The sequence below is a fragment of the Nicotiana tabacum genome, chromosome 24 (assembly GCF_000715075.1).
Source record: "Nicotiana tabacum cultivar K326 chromosome 24, ASM71507v2, whole genome shotgun sequence".
Classification (NCBI taxonomy): Eukaryota; Viridiplantae; Streptophyta; class Magnoliopsida; order Solanales; family Solanaceae; genus Nicotiana; species Nicotiana tabacum.
This window is the reverse complement of record NC_134103.1, coordinates 108,954,414-108,975,730: the sequence shown is the minus strand read 5'-3', so window position 1 is coordinate 108,975,730 and position 21,317 is coordinate 108,954,414. Positions and strand designations below refer to the sequence as shown.

Here is a 21,317-nt window from a genome sequence, read left to right as displayed (position 1 = left end):
GTGTGGAATTAGAAAAAATATCGGCCCCAACAAACTAATCTGAGCCGCAGGTTTAATGTTTTAAAAAATTTAAGAATGATAAATAGACTGCAATGATAGCATGAGACTATTCCGCTTGGGCTAATCACATTAGTTTGGATTTGAGTCATAGTTTAAGCACACATGCGCCTAATAGTTTGAGCTGGTCATTCATAAATTAACAGACTTCAAATATTCAAATATAGTATGCTTTAGGACGCATGACATAACTTTGGCACACCAAATAAAACGAGTACACGTACGCGTGACTTATTTCAAGATAATTTCATAACCATAAATAAGCAAGCAATAAAAGTGGACGTAGATAAAATATGAAAACCAATAAATCATAATTTTGTCCAAAATTAATTCAAGCCAAGTTGTAATCAATAAAGCGACGGTGCTAGAACTACGGGACTCGGAGAATGCCTTACACCTTCTCCCCAGTTAATAGAATTCCTTACCCTAACTTTATTTTCGCATACCAATAATAATAGAGTCAAACCTTCCTTTGACTAGGGATTCAAATAAAAGGTGACTTGGAACACCCAAAAAATCAATTACAAGTGGTGACTCTGTAAATAAAATAATTCCTACTTAAATTTGTCATTTTAATTGGAAAAACTCTTTAACCCACATCACCAATAACTTACATATCTTTTTGGGATAGAAAAAGGGTATGACACATGATATGTGAATGATAAAATTATTATGTAACTTTCAATAAAGCGTCATAGAGAAACTTTTTTTTTCTTAACTTGTTCAAAGTGTTATATTCAACTCGGTTTCATCGCATCAACCGTCGTAAAAATAAATAAATAAATAAATCATAAATCTAAACTGTATTAAAAGTACGAAGGTTCTTAACAAAATATTGTTCGCCTTTTTTACCCTTTAAAATAGAGTTCACACTGAACAAAATAGTCATTTTATTAATTTTCTAATATTTAGGATTATGAAATCAACTAAAATATTTATTCATACTAAGAAATCCAGGGGCGGCTCAATCACATACGGGGCCTAAAGTCAAAGTTTAATATGAGGCCTACATTTTTAAAAGAAAGTTATAAGATATGTTTTTATTTGAAGTCTGTTCTTCTAATTCTTTTTTAGATATAAAGTTGTTAATATTTTTTTCTATAATCGATTTTCTCTAATTATTCTTGCTCAATTGATAATATAGCCAAAATATTTAATCTTTCTTGAGATATTGTTGATCTTAGATAAGATTTTACAAAGCAGTAGAAGTATAAAACTATTGGAAACTTAGAGAAAGAAGTGAGTTAGAATATAAAAGAGAAACACAAAAAATATATAGGGTTTTCTGAAATATGAAGAGATTGAAAAAATAAAATTGACTTGGACAAATTAAGGAAGAGAGAGAGCAAATTTTTTAATGGAGTAAAAATTGAAAAACTAAAAATTATGAAAACTATTCATCTACATATTTTTAAGTACGTCAAATTATTATTTTATCTATATATCTATAAAGTTTTCTTTCCTTTATATTAAAAACTTTATTTTTGTATAGTTTTGTATTAAAAATACTAATATTATTTTTTAAATACCTATAAACCTATTATTTTTAAAAAATAGGCCCCCCTAAATTTGGGGGCATAAGGCACAAGCCTTACTCTACATAAGGTTAGAGCACCTTGAAGAAATTCAAATATTTAGGACATTAAAATCAACTAAAATTTTCCGTTTATAATTCAAAATCCTAATATTTACGACCAAATATAAGAAATAATTCAAATTTCAAAGTTTTAATATCTCACCACTGAGTATTAGATTTGGAGTCAAGATATTAAAGGCAAAAACGGAAGAACTACTACTACTTTTTAATTTGAAGAAAACAACTACTATTATTGATTCTTTTATTATTTTTTGGTCCAGTACTATTGCTTATTCTAAAAGTAAAGCTAAATGAGGAATATATTGGAGTTAAAATAAGCCAATATACGACCAATATAAGGGAATTAATTTTTACTCCCCCGTCTCAAATTATTTATCGTAATTTTTAAAAATAGATGTTTCAAATTATTTGTCATTTTAGAAGTTCAAGACAAAATTAATTATTTTTTATCCTTAATAATAATTATTTTTGAAGATGGAGATGATGCGTAAATAAAGTAAATATTCAATGAAGAGAGATTATATTTAAGACATAAATAAGAATAAAAAAGTAAAAAATCCCATCTAATTAGTATTTTCTTTAGGGATGTGTAAAAGAGAAATACGATAAATAATTTGAGACGGATAAAATATTTATTAGTAATCAAGAGCCTTTAAATAGGTAAAAAGATGGTCAATTTATTAGTGATATCAGCTATGAAACAATTATTTTAACTACAAGAACGTAACTCACATCAATTGGTAACTGACGATGAACACTACAATTATAGCTTTATTAGTATTGAAGTTGCACTAATCAACAAACTCACGAAGTTTAATAGCAAAATTAGTTAAGTTCTAGTTGGTGAAATTGTATTTTCTAAAAGTTAAATGCAATAAATTTTATTGGTATTTGACATAAAAGAAAGAAGGAGAAGAGAAAATTTTTACACAAAATTAAAACCCTATATCAAAATTATTCAAAGTCGCAAGTTGAAAACTATATTTTTTAAAATATAAAAGGAGTAATATTTTTTAATATTAGTTCTTTGTTTAATATTAGTTAATGTGTATATATTATTTTTATCCACAACTAAAAAATATACATAAATCTATCTATCTATCTATCTTATTTTAATAAGAAAAATATGTCATATCAATTGAAATAGAAGAAATAATATTTATGTAAACTTTATAAATTTATTACTCATTGATTAGGTACACACGACCCTAAAGCTAGTGAATAAATAAACACGAAGCTAGGTAGTTGACATGTCATAACGGCAAATAGGGAAATAATGGCTCTTGTCTAACCACTTTGTAATGCAATCTCCATGAAACATACCCAAGACTTTTTTTCCCCTCCGTCCAAGTTGTTCTAAACAAATCACAAATTCATCATTCAAACACTGATCTTCATCTATCTCCATTATCGACCAGTGGCGGAGCCACGTGCACCAAAGGGGTGTCAACCCTTCGCTGAAAAATTACACTGCATAGCTTGGTAATGTTTTTTAAAATATGTATATATATTATATAATGACACCCGTTGACTTTTTGGTGGGTTTGTTTCTTTATATTTTGACTCCCCTTAATAAAAATCCTGGCTCCGCCGCTGTTATCGATGACTTACTAGCTGGTACCATCCCATTGAAGCGGGACAATAACTCTTCTTCTTCTTCAACCCTCCCTCCCATCCCAAACATATTCAATTTTCAAAGTTAAACCAACGAACATCTCCAAGTTTTGGCCCTATCAAATAATGTATGAGCTCCTGATGATAAAACTCAAACGTGTCACCCCAGTTCTTGAGCCTGACACGGTAGAACGTGTCATATGATATGACATGTAGTTAGAAGGGTATAATCTGAGATGAAGTGATTTGGTCTCAGTTTGCTGATATTCATCTTTATATTGGAGCTGTGCAGGCCAGTGATGTGGTTTTATATACCAAAACTCTATGAAGGTGAAATTGAAGGGCTAAAGTGGGTAAACTAGGAGGAATAGGAGAAATAATTCTTTCGTCATTGATTCTTGATTGTTGAAATTGAATGGCTAAAGAAGCAGCAGAAATAATATTATCATTGTTATTGTACAATGCTCTCCAGATTTTTTTTAACCCGAGCCGGACATATAAACCAAACCAATAACTGCAAGTCATGTGTTATTCATAAACACGTTTATCACTTAAAAATGGTTATGTGCTAAATTTTAACACTAATTTTTATTAATAAGGTCAAATTGCTTGGTCTCCCGCTCCCATCGGCGAAAGCAGAGGACAATTTTAAGAAAAAATAATAAAGGAAAAATGGCGGAAGACAATTACTAAAAACAACTAAATCGAATCCCGTTGATACTCTCGCCAAAGAATGTAATCCCAATTTCTTGCGCTTTTGAAATTTGTGACACACACAACATTCGATGTAAGAATGCTACTTGTTATTGAGCTAATACAAGGTACTGGGCAGTTCTTTTTACCCTTTTGAACAAAATTGATTTGCGTACCATGAATTAGAAAAATCAACTGAAACTGTGAAGGGAAAAAGTGGAGATTTAACAAAAAAAAGCCTTCATTTATTTGCTTCAATCAACTCCCTATACTCTCTCTTCATTTTGACACCTGATACAGTCCTGCATATCCCAAAAAAAAAAAAGGAATTAGCACGAAAACAAGTCAAGCTGCTTAAAAAATTTGATGCTACCGAACTTGCTTTTTCCAACGATTCTCTGCAGTAACTAAGGCAGACGCAAATGGTACAGAAATTAGGGCAGGAGATGGATGACACTAGCTAGAGGCAAGATGATAGATGTCAAAAGTGTTTCAACCAATAATAATGCTAAACGCTAGCATAACACATGCAGAATTTGAGGCTTCATTTGGTTGGTACAAAATGTGTTTGTTAAATTTCATGGAAAATACATAACAAATAAAACTTATTTCCTAATTATGTGTTTGGTTGGACTATACTATGTGATAATCATGGAGAGTGGAAGTGAGTTGAGGGAGCCGTGCTTGACGATAGCGAGGAGAACGAGCACATGTATACAGAGCTGTACGCAGAAGTATAGTTCTCTTTTCCTCATTTGCTATGTAATAAAGAAGAGCAAAAAGAGAATGAGGATTTAATCAAAGATGATATCGTCCTAAGAAACATCAAGACCAGAGCAAAAAGAATCTTGAGGTAACATAAGGAAATCGATTCGGCCCGACTAGCGAGACTTGTTTTACTTGGTGTATGGTGAAACTATGAAAGATTGAATGAGATGGAACTCGTGCAACAAAGAACTAAGAGAAGAAGACAGCTGTTTAGGTCATTTAGAATATAGAAATTAAGCAGTTTATACTTTTGGAGGGAAAGAAAAGCCAAATGTAACCAACCTGAGCATTTCCTTATTCTTGAAAAACTGTACACATGGAGTACCCATAATTCCAGCTGCCTCAGCAATCTCTGGATCTTCAGTAATATCAATTTCAACAAAGTGTACATGCTGGTCAAATTCATCGATGACCTGTTGCACAAGTACAATGGAACAGGTTAGTTATAAACACTACAAAAGCCAGTACTCAACAGCAAAGCAACTAAAAGAATCAACTATTACCGAGTAGAAGTAAGGATGATACAAAGTTAATTGAAACACAAAGCTCTTTTCTTTAAACAACCTTTATAGGGGGTCCTTTGAGGTTTATCTCAAGATTCGGTTATTCCTCCATGGAAATCATAAGGATTTCAAGTAATCAACTTTCACAAAAATGATAGTATATGATACTGAAACAGAAACTTTTAAGACAAATTAACCACATCGTGGATCAATAAAGTTTGACAGGACGTAACACTTCACACTCTTCACAAATTGGTCTTTTGACTTGCAAGAGAAATGTGATGTATGGCTAATTTTTTCTTTTACAATTCACTAATGTAAAAGAGAGTTGATGGCTAATTGAAAGGACACATCTATCAAAATGAGTTGCATACCTTGCTAAGAATCGGTTTCAAGGTCCTACATGGACCACATGTTGGTGATGTATATAGTACACAAATAATCCTTGAGCTCTCGTGGTACAACTTCCGTAAAGCATACTGAGAAGGAAAACAATAAAAATGATCATCAGATAGGAATGCTGACCATGGTCAGAAAGATCTGAGCTTCCTAGATCTCACACCTGGCCCTTATGCTTTGTAAGTGTTATATCAAAACCTTCTTGGACATCTTTCTCGGTGAGTTCCTTCTTAACTTCTTCAGTAGGGGGCTGATGAATCAAAAAATCCAGGTAGATTCATTAGATAATGAACTATTGGTTTAGGGATATTGGGCAATAGTGTAAATTCAAAAGGATTAATGGTTACTTGTATAGTTAAAAAAAAAAAAAAAAGTGGGAGTTTTGTTAGGGAAGTAAGAAGCCCCATGGTTGGTATAACCCAGTTCACTTCATATAACCCATAAAGTAGTACAAAGGGTAGTGTGTGCTTATAAGGTAAGGATAAAGTAGTACAAATAAATCACTCATCCTTATACTGCATAATATCACCAAAAAGCTCAGCAAAAACAGAAGATAGCTATGTTGTTCTGACTCAGGTGCTGGTACCCAATCCGAGTGTGGATCTAGAGGTCGGATCCTTCATAATCTGAATTTTAAGATTCGAGGGTACAGATCCAAGAAGGGATATGGGTGCGGGGATTCTGCTACAAATAATTCAAAATTCTAAAAAGATCTATAAAGATTTACTAAATTATGAGAAATATTCTGTGGAAATTTATAGGTTGTGGAGTGCAGCCAATGATTCAATCTTTTGTTTTGAGAATTTCTCAAGTTGTAGGCACCAGGCACTAGGCACTAGCAAGAACCAAGTAAAATTTGATCTTTCATTTTTCCTCAAATTTGTCCATGGATTGTGGTCAAAGTATCTGATCTCGATTGACCACACCCAGTACGAATCCCACACCCTTACAGTACTAGTGTCGTGTCGACACGGGTGCGGCAGCTAAAATGAAGAGTCCGCGCAACATAGGAAGATAGTGCAGCACTGCCAAGCATCCATAAATTAATCAACTATTAAAGTGTAATTCTCTAGTTTTCTGTTTCCCTGTGAAAAAACTAAAATTGAAAGGGTAACTCAAATGAGAACTTTAAATGCATCTCTTTGATGTTTCAGCATAACAGTTTCTTTGTCAGACCACCTTGATGGAATTCTCGCAATCAAGATAAATTCAATAAGCTAAAAGAGTTCATACAAACTATTATTGTCATAGATGATACGACAGTCCATAAGTAATAACGTTCTAAATACTCTCTTATCAATCACATTCAAATACCATCCAGTAAGTGTAGACAGCTTCATCTGGGCCTGCATGCAGATTTGTGTGAATACTCTAACACCCTACATAAGTATTCCATACATTTTAGAAAGCATTAAATTAGGTCACTAGGAAATTGATTCCATAACTTACAATTCATGGGAATACCAAGGCTATGAAATTGACAAATACATACCTATTGAAGAAAATGCAAAAATTAAATATAAGTCAACAATGTTTGGGCGCTGGATTAAAAAACCACTTGAGAGCATGATTATAAACGCGTATCAAATGACTTGTAAAGGAAATATACAGGACCGAAAATCAGTTTCTTTTAGAAGTCAGATACCTGGTGAAATTCAATAAGAAGATTTTTGCTTGTGAGATATCTCTCCACTGATAGAGCAGCTACACATCCTGAGCCAGCTGCAGTGATGGCTTGCCTCCATTCATGATCCTAAGTATGGAGAACATGTCATGGTGATATGAGGAAGTATCACACTATAAGAAGTTGTGAAGACAAATCACAAGATGAGTTTCATTCTACAGGAAAACGGTGAGAAAAATAACTTCAAAGGAAAAAAAGAAATGTTTTATACTATCATGATTTAATCTCAGATTTTCCTCTACTCAGGCAACCTAAGAATTCAAAAAGAGGTCTGAGAAATGGCATCACACTACATATTATTGGATGGCTCCCCTCTCTCATTGCAACACCTTGACACAAACTTCTCTTGAGGACTTAACTCAGACGTTTCAATCAACAAACTAGGGTCATGATATTCATACAGCACATAGGATACATCTAAAAAGGTCGTGCATAATTAACCTGAACTTTCTTAGGAGTGCAATCACCACCTGAAGTACAAGGATAGTAAAAAGAAAAAGGAAAAAGAAAACAGCAGGAATAAAATAATAAATTGTTGCAAGTACCTGTACATCTCCAGCTGCAAATACACCTTCCACAGAAGTGTTTGCCGTTCCCTCCTTGACCAATATGTAGCCTGAGCTATCAAGTTCAACTTGGCCTTCCAACAGTTGACTATTTGGTGAATGACCTATACCATAAAACAAGCCTTTTGCCTCAATCACGGATTCTTCCTCAGTATCAGCTTTTCTGATCAAAATTCCTGACATCTGGCCCTTAGGGTTGCTGACGACATCCACGGTCTCAGTGTTGAAATGCACAGTGATGTTTGGATTGTTGAAAACTCTGAAACATTCCGCATAATCAACCTGTTAAACAAACATTTCAGGGAGTTGAAACTTGAAATATATAGCTCATTAGTAATTCAATCCGCTTCATAGGTCAAATAGATATGTGACAACATTTACAGAAATAGGTATGACGCAAGCAGAATAAAAGCGACAATAGGTTGAAGCTGGGGAAGAGGCAAAAATGAAAAATAATCAGCAGTAAAGTGAGCTGTCATTACTGAGACAAACAAGAAACACTGGATTATTTAACATATCTCTCATCAGAGGATACACCTACATTGGTCAATCATGTCACGCGACTTGCAGGTGCATGCTGAACTCAAATCATGATGATATTGTAATGCAGAGAGCACATTCACTAGTGTGTACAACACAATATTGAACCCTTTTAAATTGGTATTAATTGCAATGCCTATGAGGGAGAGCCCATAGTACGTACTAGAATAGTGTAATAAAAGATGTACAAATCTTTGTTGACTCCCTTTCAATGACATTGTGAAGTCAATATTCCAAGAACTGTCTATTGTACTTAATAAGAGAATGAAATTAAACGCTGAGTATTAAAGAGCACAAACAAGACAGGCATTGATGTATCTCAGATTGTGGCCTTTGACAAGGCCAAGCTCACAACAATCATTGGGATCTTCTACAGTGAGTGCTTTATATGGCAAGGCCTAGGAGATGGCTAATTTTGGAGTGTGTTATTCTGCTCTCACAAATGTAGTGATAAGTATGTTATAAAATGTGAAGGAGCTGGGTGTGATGAAAGCAATATGGATAATGAAGTTAGGGTAACCAAAGAAAAGTAAATTGTCAGGTTGTTTCTAAAGGAGAACTGAGGGGTCAGCAAGATACGAAAACTCCGAACACAATGACTAATTCTGACGACTAAAAGGCAATTGTTATCTATCAGCAGCTTTTCGACTCCCTGAAAGTATGAAGTTGTGCAGTTGGTTTGGTTTCTTTATTGGATTTTGTCCATATATTTCGCCATTTAAGTAGGCTTTTACAGCTTGGCACCTTACAAGTTGACATCGTATATAGCATACCCCTCCCAAAGAGAGAGAGAGATTCATTAAGAACCAGAATTCAATTAGAGAAATACTGCTGATCTGGCAGGCTACTGTATCTTGAATTAGATTTAACACTAGAAAAGAGGGGGAGAAGGGGGGGGGGGGGGATCATTAGGAGGACTTCTGAAAAAAGGAAGATAACAGCGATAAGCAACTAATGGAAGTTATAAGATATTGATTCGTCTTCTAGAACTACTGGATAATCTGGAAACACATTTCTCAACCTCAAAGATCCTGTTCTTTCAAATATGATTATCCTATTGAACATCCTTCTGCAACATGCATATGTGCATATCTGCATGCAAAGTAACTGCATTTCAATTATCATCAAACTACCATATTATGCATTCTCAAGTTCTCATCTTTAACGGGTCATAAGGAAAAGTCATGTGGTTTGTTACATGAATATGAAGTAAAGAACCAGCACCTTCAATGCAGATAGTGATTTTTTTTAAATATAGGTAAAACAGCTGTGTGTATAGACAGACATCTTAGAGTAAGAGAACTACTCTAGATGTTTTTACAGATGACAGTAAAGTGTCCTATGTATAAGTAGCCACGATATGACACTTGAATAACACTCCTATCATTCATCTCTCAGTCTGAAATGCCTAAAAACATTGACAATTTCACAATATTAAAATTCTTCTACATCATTCAAGCCTTTTAAACTAGGGAAACATGTGCAGAGAAGGAGAGTATTATAAGACCCTAAAAGCCCTCTCCCAAAGAAAACAAAATGGCCCATCAGATTACAACTTCAATTTTGAGATGATTTCTAATGCCTTGTGCTACAACAATTTGAGGGGAAAAAAGAAAAATGGAAATAGGAAATGTACATAAACATCAATTACCTATCTTGCATTGCCCTTGATGCTCTTAGTTGGTCCTTGCGGACAAGTAAATGGACATGCCGTGCATACTTTGTTAAGTATATTGCTTCCTCTGTAGCTGTATCACCACCTCCAACAACAGCAAGGACCTGACCCTTGAAAATTGGTGATGCTCCATCACAAATTGCACAAGCACTAATTCCTCTGCTCCAAAATTCATCTTCACGGGGCAATCCCAACCTTTTTGCATTGGCTCCTGTAGCCACAATAAGGCTATGACACTTTACCTGGAAAATACAGAAGTGAGCAGTGATTCAATATAATGACCCTAATGTGGGAACCACATGTCTAGTGTATACTGGTGTGAGCCAACTAGAAGTCTAAAAAATCAAATTTGCATCTGCAAGAACTAATGCATTTCAAACTCAACATCTCTTACAACATATGAAACAAATGTAACAAGCATCCCTTTTGTTATCACGGAGGAAATAAAAGAGAGCTGGTACCACATATGAAGATATACTTTCCTGAATAATGACTATCAGAAGAACCTCAGAGACTTGAAGGATTCTAGTCCAAAAACAAAACTAAAGATGTTCTTTATTTCACATGTAAAAGGTAAAAAACCAAGGATGCTCTTTCTTTCACACGTCAAAGGTACAAAGAACAAGTCAGACTCTTATATCATGGCTAAGGTATCTTGAAGATCGAGATTAATAGCATGGTTCTCTATAACAATAGAGGAAATTGACCAAAAAACAAAATGCAACTAATTGAGAGGTATCTTGTTCTGTCACGTTAACATCTATTAGAATTCTTAAAAGAAAAGAGAAAACCAAATGAGAAACGGTTAAGTTTAGCATCTAACTTCCTGTAATTCTCCCAGGTTCTTGTTTAAGAACATATTACAAACTTGACAAAAACATATAAACTGTTAATTAGTCCAAAGATGTAACCAACCTTAGTGACACTCAAGAAGAGAAGAAAAGATCGCTGGGGTCTTGACAAATGGCAGCCATCCATACATTATTTACCCCATCAAATTAGTTAAATCATCAGTATAAATTAGTAATAAAGATCAAAGCTCTAATTCAGAAAAGGCAAACAATTTGATGGTGATTAAAGATTGAAGCAGTTATAACAAAACCTAGAAAGAGTAACCTGCAACTAAAGGATGCATCACCTTACGTTCACTACTTTGGACAGTAAAAGGAGTATTCTTCACATCAATAAATTCCACATCTTCCTGATACAATTCAGCTCCCCATCTCTCAGCTTGTCGCCTCATCCTAGTAAAATTACATAATTTCTCAGCGTTCAAACCTTTTGTCTATAACCAAGGGAACTTTTAATAGATGAACGAGAATAAAGGCCCAAAAGCTTTTCTTGTACCTATCCATTAAGTCAGGGCCAGTTATCCCCTCAGGAAATCCAGGAAAGTTTTCTACTTCAGTTGTTGTCATCAACTGCCCTCCTGGTACACCACCTGCTTGAAACCCCTCAAACACTACAGGCTTCAAGTTGGCCCGAGCAGCATAAATTGCTGCTGTATATCCAGCTGGACCTGATCCTATTATAACCAAATTCTCGATACCCTGAGCTGCAACAAACAAAACACACCCGTATGCTCAAAATTATACTATACAATTGTGAGCTGCTGACAAGTAAACAACTCAAATCAAAATTATAAAATATAACAACATAGTAGTTGTATGATGGAGCAAGAAAATAATGAAGAAGCATGAGATAGATAAACTTTTCTCAAGTATCTGTACCAAAATAACTATGAGTTTAACTTATATACACTAAGAAATTTTTTTATACTTGTAAGCATTTAAATTTTATCGAATCTAAATCGATAAAATAATTTGGATTATATTTTAAATTCAAGATATTGTAGTCCAAGCAAAATTTATTGGGCTAATATAATTGGATTAATTACATAACTCAATATATATGGATTAAATAAATAAGTCCAAATTCATTGGGCTAGCCCATTTAGTTGGGCTACAAATGATGAGCCCATTTCTTTAGGCCCAAGATATCTTCTTAGGGGCCCAATTTGGTGCCACACGTGAAATGACGTGGCACGCCAAGTCAAACGGAAGAGCCAATAGGATCGTGCCATGTGTCAAAATAACAAGGCATGCCAAGTCAAATTAAAGGGCTAGTGAAACTGCGCCACGTGTGCAAGTGACATGTTCTGGTCAATCAAATGCGGCCTTGTGACACTTCACTTTGATTGGTAGGAAAGAGTTTGTTCTTATTATAATTCTTCCCTCCCACAACATAAATAGCGGTCTTCATAACTCAGAGAAGACACCAGAAGCTATAACAAGAAGCAAGAGAGAGCTCGTGGATCAAACGCTGCAGATTTCTCTAAAAGCTACAAGCATTCAAGTGTTCTAAGGATTAAAAGATCGAGACGAAGATTCAAGAACAAGCTGCAAGCCCTTGGGTTAAAAATACGTCAAGATCAAGCTTCAAGCACTTGGATTAAAATAAAATAAAATTCAAGATTAAGCTCGAAGGCTCTTTTATTTACTATTGGAAAGAAGAATCGGAGGGTTCGTAGAGATTGCAACACTCAAATATTTGAAATAAAATACTACGATTGTAGCAATATTTTCCGGTCTTGATTTTATTTTCTTGACGCAAATTTATTGTCTACGGTACTATCAGGTCATTTTTTACCTGTTGCAGCAGATACATGTCCTTTGTTTTTTAAGATTACAAATACCTGTAGATATTTTTTGGGTAACCTGATAGTACAAAAAATTCTTTTTATACGACTTTTAACTCAATAACTATTTCATACTGCATTATCTACCAGCATCTTTTTGTAATACAAATGCAATTTCGATTATACTTATGCTTCTTCGATTTTGACTTCAATTCAATAACATCCTCTACATCCATTTCACTCTATCATCATAATTTGACTATTTTTAGTCTGCTGACCCAAAAACATCTGGCTTGACCCGAATTTGGACCGCTAGGCGGAGTTTCAAAATGCTCTAAAAATATACTAATTCAGAAATATACACAGAAGATTACCTGAGGAACTAGTTTCTACCGGCTCCACGGTTGCAGCGGCAGCTGAGGAGGCTCGAGTTGATAAAAAGGTCGCACCGGCACGGCTGCGAGTCAAATGACCGTTAAATGAGTCAACTCGTGCGGCTCCACGTCGACTCGAACCGGAGTTGATGACAAATAGACCGGTTGGTATTCGGACAGCGGTTGACAGAGCAGAAGATGCGGCCATGGAGGCGGGTCGGGCCGTTAGATTGCTGCGGATTCGGATTCCGATACCAACGGAGTTTGTAATATTGGGGGGAGTAGTATTAGCCATTGGTTTCGGAGCATACGATATCCAGCTGAGAAATTTGTTCTATCAACTAACTACTCGCGCGCGCACAAAATGACAAAATGAAGGGTCTTTTGTTTTGGACTTCGTGCCGTGTCATCTATTCGTATTTTCTGGCTTGAGGATAACCACTCAACTAACCATTTATTATTTTCAATTTTAAAAAAAGTTCACGTTGTTTTTGTCGTTTAAATAAAATGTCATCCAAACAGTCTGTATGATGCGGAGCTTTTATTATTATAAAAAATTTATATTTGGTTGGTGGGCGAAAACAATATTAAAAATCATTAATAATAACAAAATAAGATTTGTTTAACTTAAAATTAGCCTAATATGACAAATCAATTGATTTTATATTTTAGGGCACCAATGATCAGTTTGATACACTTTCCCCGATATGAATGATAAAAAATGATATTGAAAGTAATGAATAATGGAAACAAATAATTAAAGAAGAGAGAGGAGAATACTTATTGATCAAAATAGCTTTTTTTTCTTATCTCTTTGTGTTTGACTTGCCAGAAATACAATGCGACAATTAGGGAGTAAAATAATAATTTCTGAGATGATATGCAATGCAAGGGAAAGATGGATTTAAATAGTAAAACTATCTTTAACCTCTCCTCTAATATCGCGTTTGCTCGTTACACTTATTATTTGTGTTTTCTGCACGTTATGCTATGAATCAGTAGTTGATCAAGGAATTATACCGAATCTTGCTTTACTCGGGATTGACTGATTCTCCTCTTTTTCGTATTCACGATATATTCTTCGTGTTGGCTCATGAATGGTTTCATTATAAGAAATTCTGGTACTAATGGTTACGATACTAATAATGCCTCATACTAAATAATTCTAAATTTCGATTGATATCGGATTCAACTTTTATGGAGTCTTCTAATATTCTTGACATGTGTCAAAGACTTGATTAGTCCACATGGTAAGACTATTTTTAACCAATACATAAAATCCCCCACTTTCAGGATAATCTCGAATAATTATTCAGAAAGTGATAAAGAACTTTTTTAGCGAGAACTATAGGAGTATTCGTCGCTTAATCCCGAAATTCTAGTGATATGTTGCAGATAGTAAAAGTGACATGCGCCGCTTTTATTTAATGCTTGAGACATGTGGCATAATGCGATTGGCTCTGCAGTATATAATGCTTTTCCAGGCACTGACGACTCTATAACTTCGAAGTGACGGTCCTATGATGACGGTTCATAATGACATATTTCTCCTATAAATACGAAGCCCTCAAACATTTCCTTCTCTTACTACTTTAAGCTCTTTCTTCGCTTTCTTTCGTGCTTTTCCTTCACTTTATTTTCTTCATCACGGTCATGGCTTCTCAAATGCGTCTTCTAACCCTGAAGTTTCTCCTTGTCAGTCTATTATAGTCGATGAGTTACCAAACGTCGAGGCCCCCGTTAGGTCTAGGAGAAAAGGCAGAAAACTTTGCAATCTTGGTTCCATGGCGAGCAGCGGGTTTCTCTACTACTAGGTCTTCTGTCACGATCCAAAATCCGCTAAAGATCGTGATGGCGCCTAACACCTTCATCAGGCCAGCCAACAGTGATTGATCAATCTAATTACTCATCCTAGTACTTTAAAATCATAATTTTTATTAATTAAAAAGTGTGAAATAAAATTTACACGAACTACGAAAATGAACAACCCGTAGGAACCCCCAAAATCCGATGTTACAAGTACATGAGTATCAACTAGGAAATATAATAAAATACAACATATGTCTGGAATACAAATTAGACAGAAAAATATAAATAACTCTGATGGAGACTCTACAGACTGCAGATCGTGACATGAAATGCAGCTCACGGTAAAGTCTCTACAGTAGCCGCGCCTCTGCGCCCAAAAGACCACCAGGCAAATATGTACCTCACTCTGAAGTTCCATAACCGGCTCTAAAGCCTCTCTAACACCTCAAACCAATACCCGTCAATCCAAAACTTGTGTTGCTTGATGAAAATCTCCCCTTGAAATTCTCCAAAATCGCCCCAACCAAGTGAAAAATGAGAGAAAATGGCCAAATCCCGCTTTTAAAAGAACACATCTGCCAAACGATCTCTCGCATCTACGGAACAGTAGTCGTTTCTGCGGAAACTTCCTTGCAGATGCGGCTTTCCCCAAGGCCAGCCTTTTTCGCTTCTGCGGCCAACCAACTGCAGGTGCACATCCGCTTATGTGGAAAACCTCTGCATCTGCGGACTCCCCAGCTCGAGCACCACTTTGCACTTGCGCGCCCATGACCGGACCTGCGGCTCCGCAGGTGCGCTACAACACTCGCACATGCGATCGACCAGCCCAGGCCACTTCCGCTTCTGCGCTCCTCCGTCCGCATCTGCGAGTCCGCAGGTGCGGCATATTTGTCGCACCTACGAATCCCATCCAGCTCACTCCCCATCGCTTATGCGGTTCATGGGCCGCTTCTGCGGTCTCGCACCTTCAGCCATAACCTCGCAGGTGCGATCGCACCAGAAGCCTTAAGCTTCAGCAGTTCTTCCATGTCCAAACTCGATCCATTTTCAATCTGAAACTCACCTGAGGCCCCCGAGACCTTAACCAAACACACCCACGCGTCCCAAAATACATTATGAACTTAGTCGAAGCCTTAAACCACGTCAAACAACATCAAAATCATGAATCGCACCCCAATTCGAGCTTAATAAATTTTAGAACTTCAAACTTCTATATTCGACGTCGAAATCTATCAAATCAAGTCCGACTGACCTCAAATTTTGCACACAAGTCATAATTGATATTACAGACCTACTCCCACTTCCGAAATCGGAATCCGACCCCGATATCAAAAAGTTCACTCCCGGTCAAAACTCTCCAAAAATCATCCAATTTTCAACTTTTGCCAATTGACGCCGAAATGACCTACGGAACTCCAAATCAACATCCGGACACGTTCCTAAGACCAAAATCATCATACGAACCTGTTGGAACCTTCAAATCCTGATTACAAGGTCGTTTACTCCAAAAGTCGAACCTTAGTCAATCCTTCCAACTTAAAGCTTCCGAAATTAGAATTTTCTTTCCAAATCAACTCTGAACTTCCCGAAATTAAATTCCGACCACGCGTACAAGTCTTAGCACCTGAAGCGAAGCTACCCAAGGCCTCAAACCGCCAAATGACATAATGTAGTGCATTTAGTCGAACCCTTATTTTTTGAGATTATACCCAAACAATTTAACTTTGCTGTTACTTGCACCAAATGGAACAAGAGGGGTGGTCAGGGTGGTCGTAGCGATCCTACTGACAATTATCCTATTATCAAATCAGGGCATATTTTCATTGTTCGAAAAGTTTACCATTGAAGAATAAATTTTCTTTTTGAATCTCCCCAAGATGATGAACGAAAAACCAGTTACCATGAAGGCTACTCATTCGTGTATATGTACCCGTTTTGTCATGACCCAAAATCTACTAAAGGTCATGATGACGTCTAATACCGCCGTCAGGCAAACCAACGGTGATTGATCAACTTGTTTACTCAGTTTTATTATTTTGAAATAATAATTTCCATCAATTAAATAGTATAAAATAGAATTTACAGGGTAAATGATAATATTTACACGAACTACAATAATGAACAACCCGTAGGAACCCCCAAAACCCTGGTGTCACAAGTGTATGAGCATCAACTAGGAAATATAACAAATACAACATTTGTCTGGAATACAAATTAGACATTGACACTTACTAGTGGTCTAATAAGACATGTATAGCAAGAAGTAAATAAATATGGGATAGAGCAAATAAACGATATGAACTAATATAAATACGAGGTACAATCCTCCTCTGAACGGTAAACTCAAGCTCTCACTAAGCAGTTACCTTCTCAATCGGGGTATATATATAATGGACCCCACCAGATAGGTCGTCACAGTTCAAATTAGGAAAAGCTCACAGATACACTGGCTTTTTGTCAAATGTTACACACGATTTCATAAAAGTATTTTATAGAAATGTCGAGGCGTACGACCCAATCCTATCATAATGTGTGCACTGCCAAGGGTCGAACGACACGAACCATATATATATCTATTATATTGTCGAGGCGAACGACCTGATCCCGTTAGAATAGGAATATTTAATGGGTCCTTGACCCCACTCACGAATAGATGTGTGAGATATAAATTTTTAAGGAAAACCTTTCAAGGAAAACGCATAGCAGGGGAGAAATTAGTAAGAGGAGTACAATTATTCTGCGGCTGATCATGAAGCCCGTCAAATCTCTACAACAGTAAGTCTATCACTCTATGCAAGTCTAGTCTCAAGTCGTAACGTAAAATAAAGGAATTTAATAGACAAGGGACAACTCATATAGTACAGTTATAGCATGGCGGGAACCTAAGTCTACCCGGACATAATATGAATCTTGCTACGCATGAACTCTCGTCACCTCGTGCGTACTTAGCCCCCGCAACAAGTAGCACATAACAGATACATAACCTAGGGGTAGTTTCCCCTTCACAGAGTTAGACCTAAGACTTACCTCGCTCCGAAGTTCCATAGCCGGCTCCAACGCCACTCTAACACCTCAAATCGATGCTTGTCTCTCCAAAATTCAAATTAGTCAAACAAATGTGCAAATCTATAAATATATACCATATTACCCATAATTTAACAATTTATAATGATTCCCAACTTAGCTCAAAGGGCCAATTATATAAATATATAGTTTTTGAAAATAAACTATACCCATATCATTACGAACTCAATTATATACTTTAGTCCTAATTCCACTTTCAAAATCATGGTCAACAATAACAACAACCCAGTATAATCCCACTAGTGGGGTGTGGGGAGGGTAGTTTGTACGCAGAACTTACCCTTACCCTGGGGTAGAGAGGCTATTTCCGATAGACCCTCAGTTGCCTCCCTCCAAGAACTCCCCACCTTGCTCTTGGGATGACTTGAACTCACAACCTTTTGGTTGGAAGTGGAGGGTACTCACCACTAGAGCAACCCACTCTTGTCGTGGTCAAAATCATGGTCAAAATCCAAAATTACCAAATTCTAGGTTTTCTACCAAAATCCCACAATTTCTACTAGTTTTCATGTTTAAATCCTCATAGAATCCATATATTTAACTCACAATATGTGGGAATCACTTACCTTGACATAGATGATGAAAATCTTCCCTCCAAGAGCTCCAAAAATCGCCCAACCAAATAAAAATGTGAGAAAAATGGGCTAAGTCTCGGATTAAAAACACCCCACTGCCAACGACCTTCTATGGTCCATTAGCCGCTTCTGCTGCTCCGCACCTGCGGAAATCCATCGCAGGTGCGGCTCCAACTCAAACCAACAGTCCTCGCTTTTGTATCCCAAGTCCGAAATCATCATACGAACCTATTCGAACCTTCAAATCTCGATTCCGAGATCGTTTCCTAAAAGTTCAAACCTTAGTCAATTCTTCTAGCTTAAAGCTTCTGAATTTAGAATTTTCTATCCAAATCAACTCTGAACTTCTCGAAATTCAATTACGACCACGCGTACAAGTCATAATACCTGAAGTGAAGCTACTCAAGGCTTCAAATCGCCAAACGATGTGCTAGAGCTCAAAACGACCTGTCGGGTCATTACACGTTTACTCTCGGGTTCCAACTTGCAATTAACATGGTAATTGAAGAGTTCTGTCATTATTTTAATATCTGCTTAGCTCAAATAGGCACGATAGTTTGCAGAGTTATGACCTGCCTCCCTTTCTTATCGAATTAGATTTCGTTAAACTATACTCTTTGCCATCATCTTTATCTTTATTTCCCTAAGCTTTTATATGCCGAGATGTTTACTCTTTATGCTCGTAGTAAACGGGTAATTGTTGATCTCCCGAAGACGATCATGACCCGGGGGGGGGTGTGATATAGTAGATCCGTAGTTATTACCACTCGAGAACTGATTGAGCCCGTTGATCTTTCGTTCCCTGAGAAGTGAAATTACGCTCGTAATTTCCTTCTAACTTTTCTGGATATATATATATATATATATATATGTGTGTGTGTGTGTGTGTGTGTGTATATATATATATATATATATATATATATATATATATATATATATATATATATATATATATATATATATATATATATATATATATGTGTGTGTGTGTGTGTGTGTGTGTGTGTGTGTGTGTGTGTGTGTGTCTGCCATGAAAATAACTGGAGATAAGTAGAATAATCATAGTTTTGCCTTTTCGTGTACAATCATTCACTGTATTTTTGCGGGGTTTGGCTTTCAAGAATACCATCCTCGAGTTTCAGTTGATAGGCTCGTGGTTAATGAATCCCAGAAGCGCATTTTGAAGTTGGCTGCTATGAAGAGGATTATCAAAAAACAAATCTGACTCCAAGAAAGAAGACGAACCCGTTAGTCCTCTCAAGAAGAGGACTAAATCTAGCAAAAAGCAAGTGAGTCAGGAAGTGATCAGAGCAGTCCCCAAGTCAATCCCACTAAGACTCAACTTCGCCTTGTTAATGAGTTTGAGGAAGCCGCTTTTGTTGTCGTAGAAGATAAATTTGATGCACTGACTATGGAGTCGGTTGAAGCCTTGTTTGACGCTGGTTTTGGTGGTTCCGCTGATGAGGGCCATTTTTATGAAGTTCGACGTTTTATGCTTCCCCCTTCTTCTTTAACTCCGGAACCACTTCCCAATGTTTTTACTCTCCCTTGCTTATTTTCTTTGTTGTTTTCATCGTCGTTGATAAGTGATGAAAGCCATTTTTTTTGTTTATTTTTGCAAAGGGAAGAGGATCAAATTTACCCATCTACTTTCGGATATTGTCTACATTTAATCTCCGTTATACTATTCGGATAAATTTATCCTTACCGTTATACTATCCGGCCAAATTTACACCTACCATCAGTAAACTCTTAAAAATTACCCCTCCGTACGTTAGGCAACCCCAAAATCTCCCAATTTCCTTTAGTTTACATCACTTGTTCTTCTTCTTGTTCCACTATTTTCAGAAATTACTATTGATGTGAATGCTAAAGGTACTAAACTATACAATTATTCATGGATATTTTTAATTACCATTGCACCCACTTCTATTCTTGCGATAATGGGTTTGGAATTGGTTAAAAAAAATTATAATTTTTCAACCATATACACACTGCAGAATTCAGTGGGTCTATTTGTTGTGTATTATATGCGATTGCTCATCATGTATGTACATGTATATTCAAGTATATTTTGTAATTGTCTTGTTAGTTTAGAGTTCGGTCGACTAACTGAAAAGTGCACAATGCGTAGGTATTTGATTAAAGCAAAGTTGAATTTGACAATGCAAAGTCTCCAAAAAACTTTAACTTCTATCGCTAGTACTTGCAAAATCTCCATGCCTTTGGTGCAACGAATTCATTAAAGATGAGGTGTTATAAATTTTTGAAATTTAGACAAGCTACCTAATTTTAGATTCTTCAATTTACTATACTTTGTTTACTAATCGCTGTATTATTTTAATATTTCTTTCTCTTATTTCTTTTTTTTTCAATTAAGAAAGTAGGTAAATGCCACCTATTTTAAAAATAGTGGATCAAGAAGAAGAATAAATGACTTAACTATAATGATTTGGGAGATTTTGGGTCACCTGACGGACCGAGGGGTAATTTTTAAAATTTTATTGATGGTTGGGGTAAATTTAACTGAATAATATAACGGAGGTTAGATGTAAACAATATTCGAAAGTAAAGGGGTAAATTTGGTCCTTTTTATCAGAATTTTTTTCTTAAACTTTATCCAAAAATTGTTGTGATAATCTTTTGCAAGTAGTCGTCCAAAAATGTTTATATGTAAACATACAATGTTTGGTATAACATACAATTCTTTCAAAGTAAACTGTATTTTGTTTATAATTTTT

The 21,317-nt window shown here is 35.9% G+C and overlaps 1 protein-coding gene and 1 long non-coding RNA gene across 3 annotated transcripts; one reads left to right on the top strand and one right to left on the bottom strand.

Moving 5' to 3' along the window:
- Window positions 1–3,961: 3,961 nt before the first annotated feature.
- On the bottom strand, window positions 3,962–13,533 carry LOC107813539 (NADPH-dependent thioredoxin reductase 3). Of its 2 annotated transcripts, none has more exons than XM_016638822.2 (10): window positions 13,109–13,533; window positions 11,444–11,651; window positions 11,235–11,340; window positions 10,073–10,338; window positions 7,861–8,140; window positions 7,277–7,384; window positions 5,795–5,881; window positions 5,607–5,711; window positions 5,012–5,142; window positions 3,962–4,263 (listed from the first exon to the last, which is right to left on the bottom strand). In XM_016638822.2, the coding sequence occupies exons 1-10, from the start codon at window positions 13,401–13,403 to the stop codon at window positions 4,203–4,205; spliced, it is 1,647 nt and encodes a 548-aa protein (XP_016494308.1). In that variant the 5' UTR covers window positions 13,404–13,533; the 3' UTR covers window positions 3,962–4,202. The 2 variants fall into 2 exon arrangements, with proteins under 2 accessions (XP_016494308.1, XP_075104110.1); XM_075248009.1 differs by having other exon boundaries at window positions 11,012–11,340; window positions 13,109–13,417.
- A 5,614-nt stretch (window positions 13,534–19,147) lies between these two features.
- Window positions 19,148–20,289, top strand: LOC107813482 (uncharacterized). Its single transcript, XR_001654351.2, has 2 exons — window positions 19,148–19,399; window positions 19,698–20,289. It is a non-coding gene; the product is annotated as an uncharacterized LOC107813482 (long non-coding RNA).
- The last annotated feature ends 1,028 nt before the right edge of the window (window positions 20,290–21,317 follow it).

Bases quoted from the DNA above. Each gene is read 5' to 3' on its own strand.
- LOC107813539 (XM_016638822.2), bottom strand. From the start codon at position 13,403: ATGGCTAATACTACTCCCCCCAATATTACAAACTCCGTTGGTATCGGA. The intron at 11,341-11,443 runs GTACAAGAAAAG...TAATTTTACTAG, and splicing joins GGCCCTGACTTAATGGATAG to GATGAGGCGACAAGCTGAGA. The intron at 5,712-5,794 runs GTGTGAGATCTA...TTTCCTTCTCAG, and splicing joins TTACAAAGCATAAGGGCCAG to TATGCTTTACGGAAGTTGTA.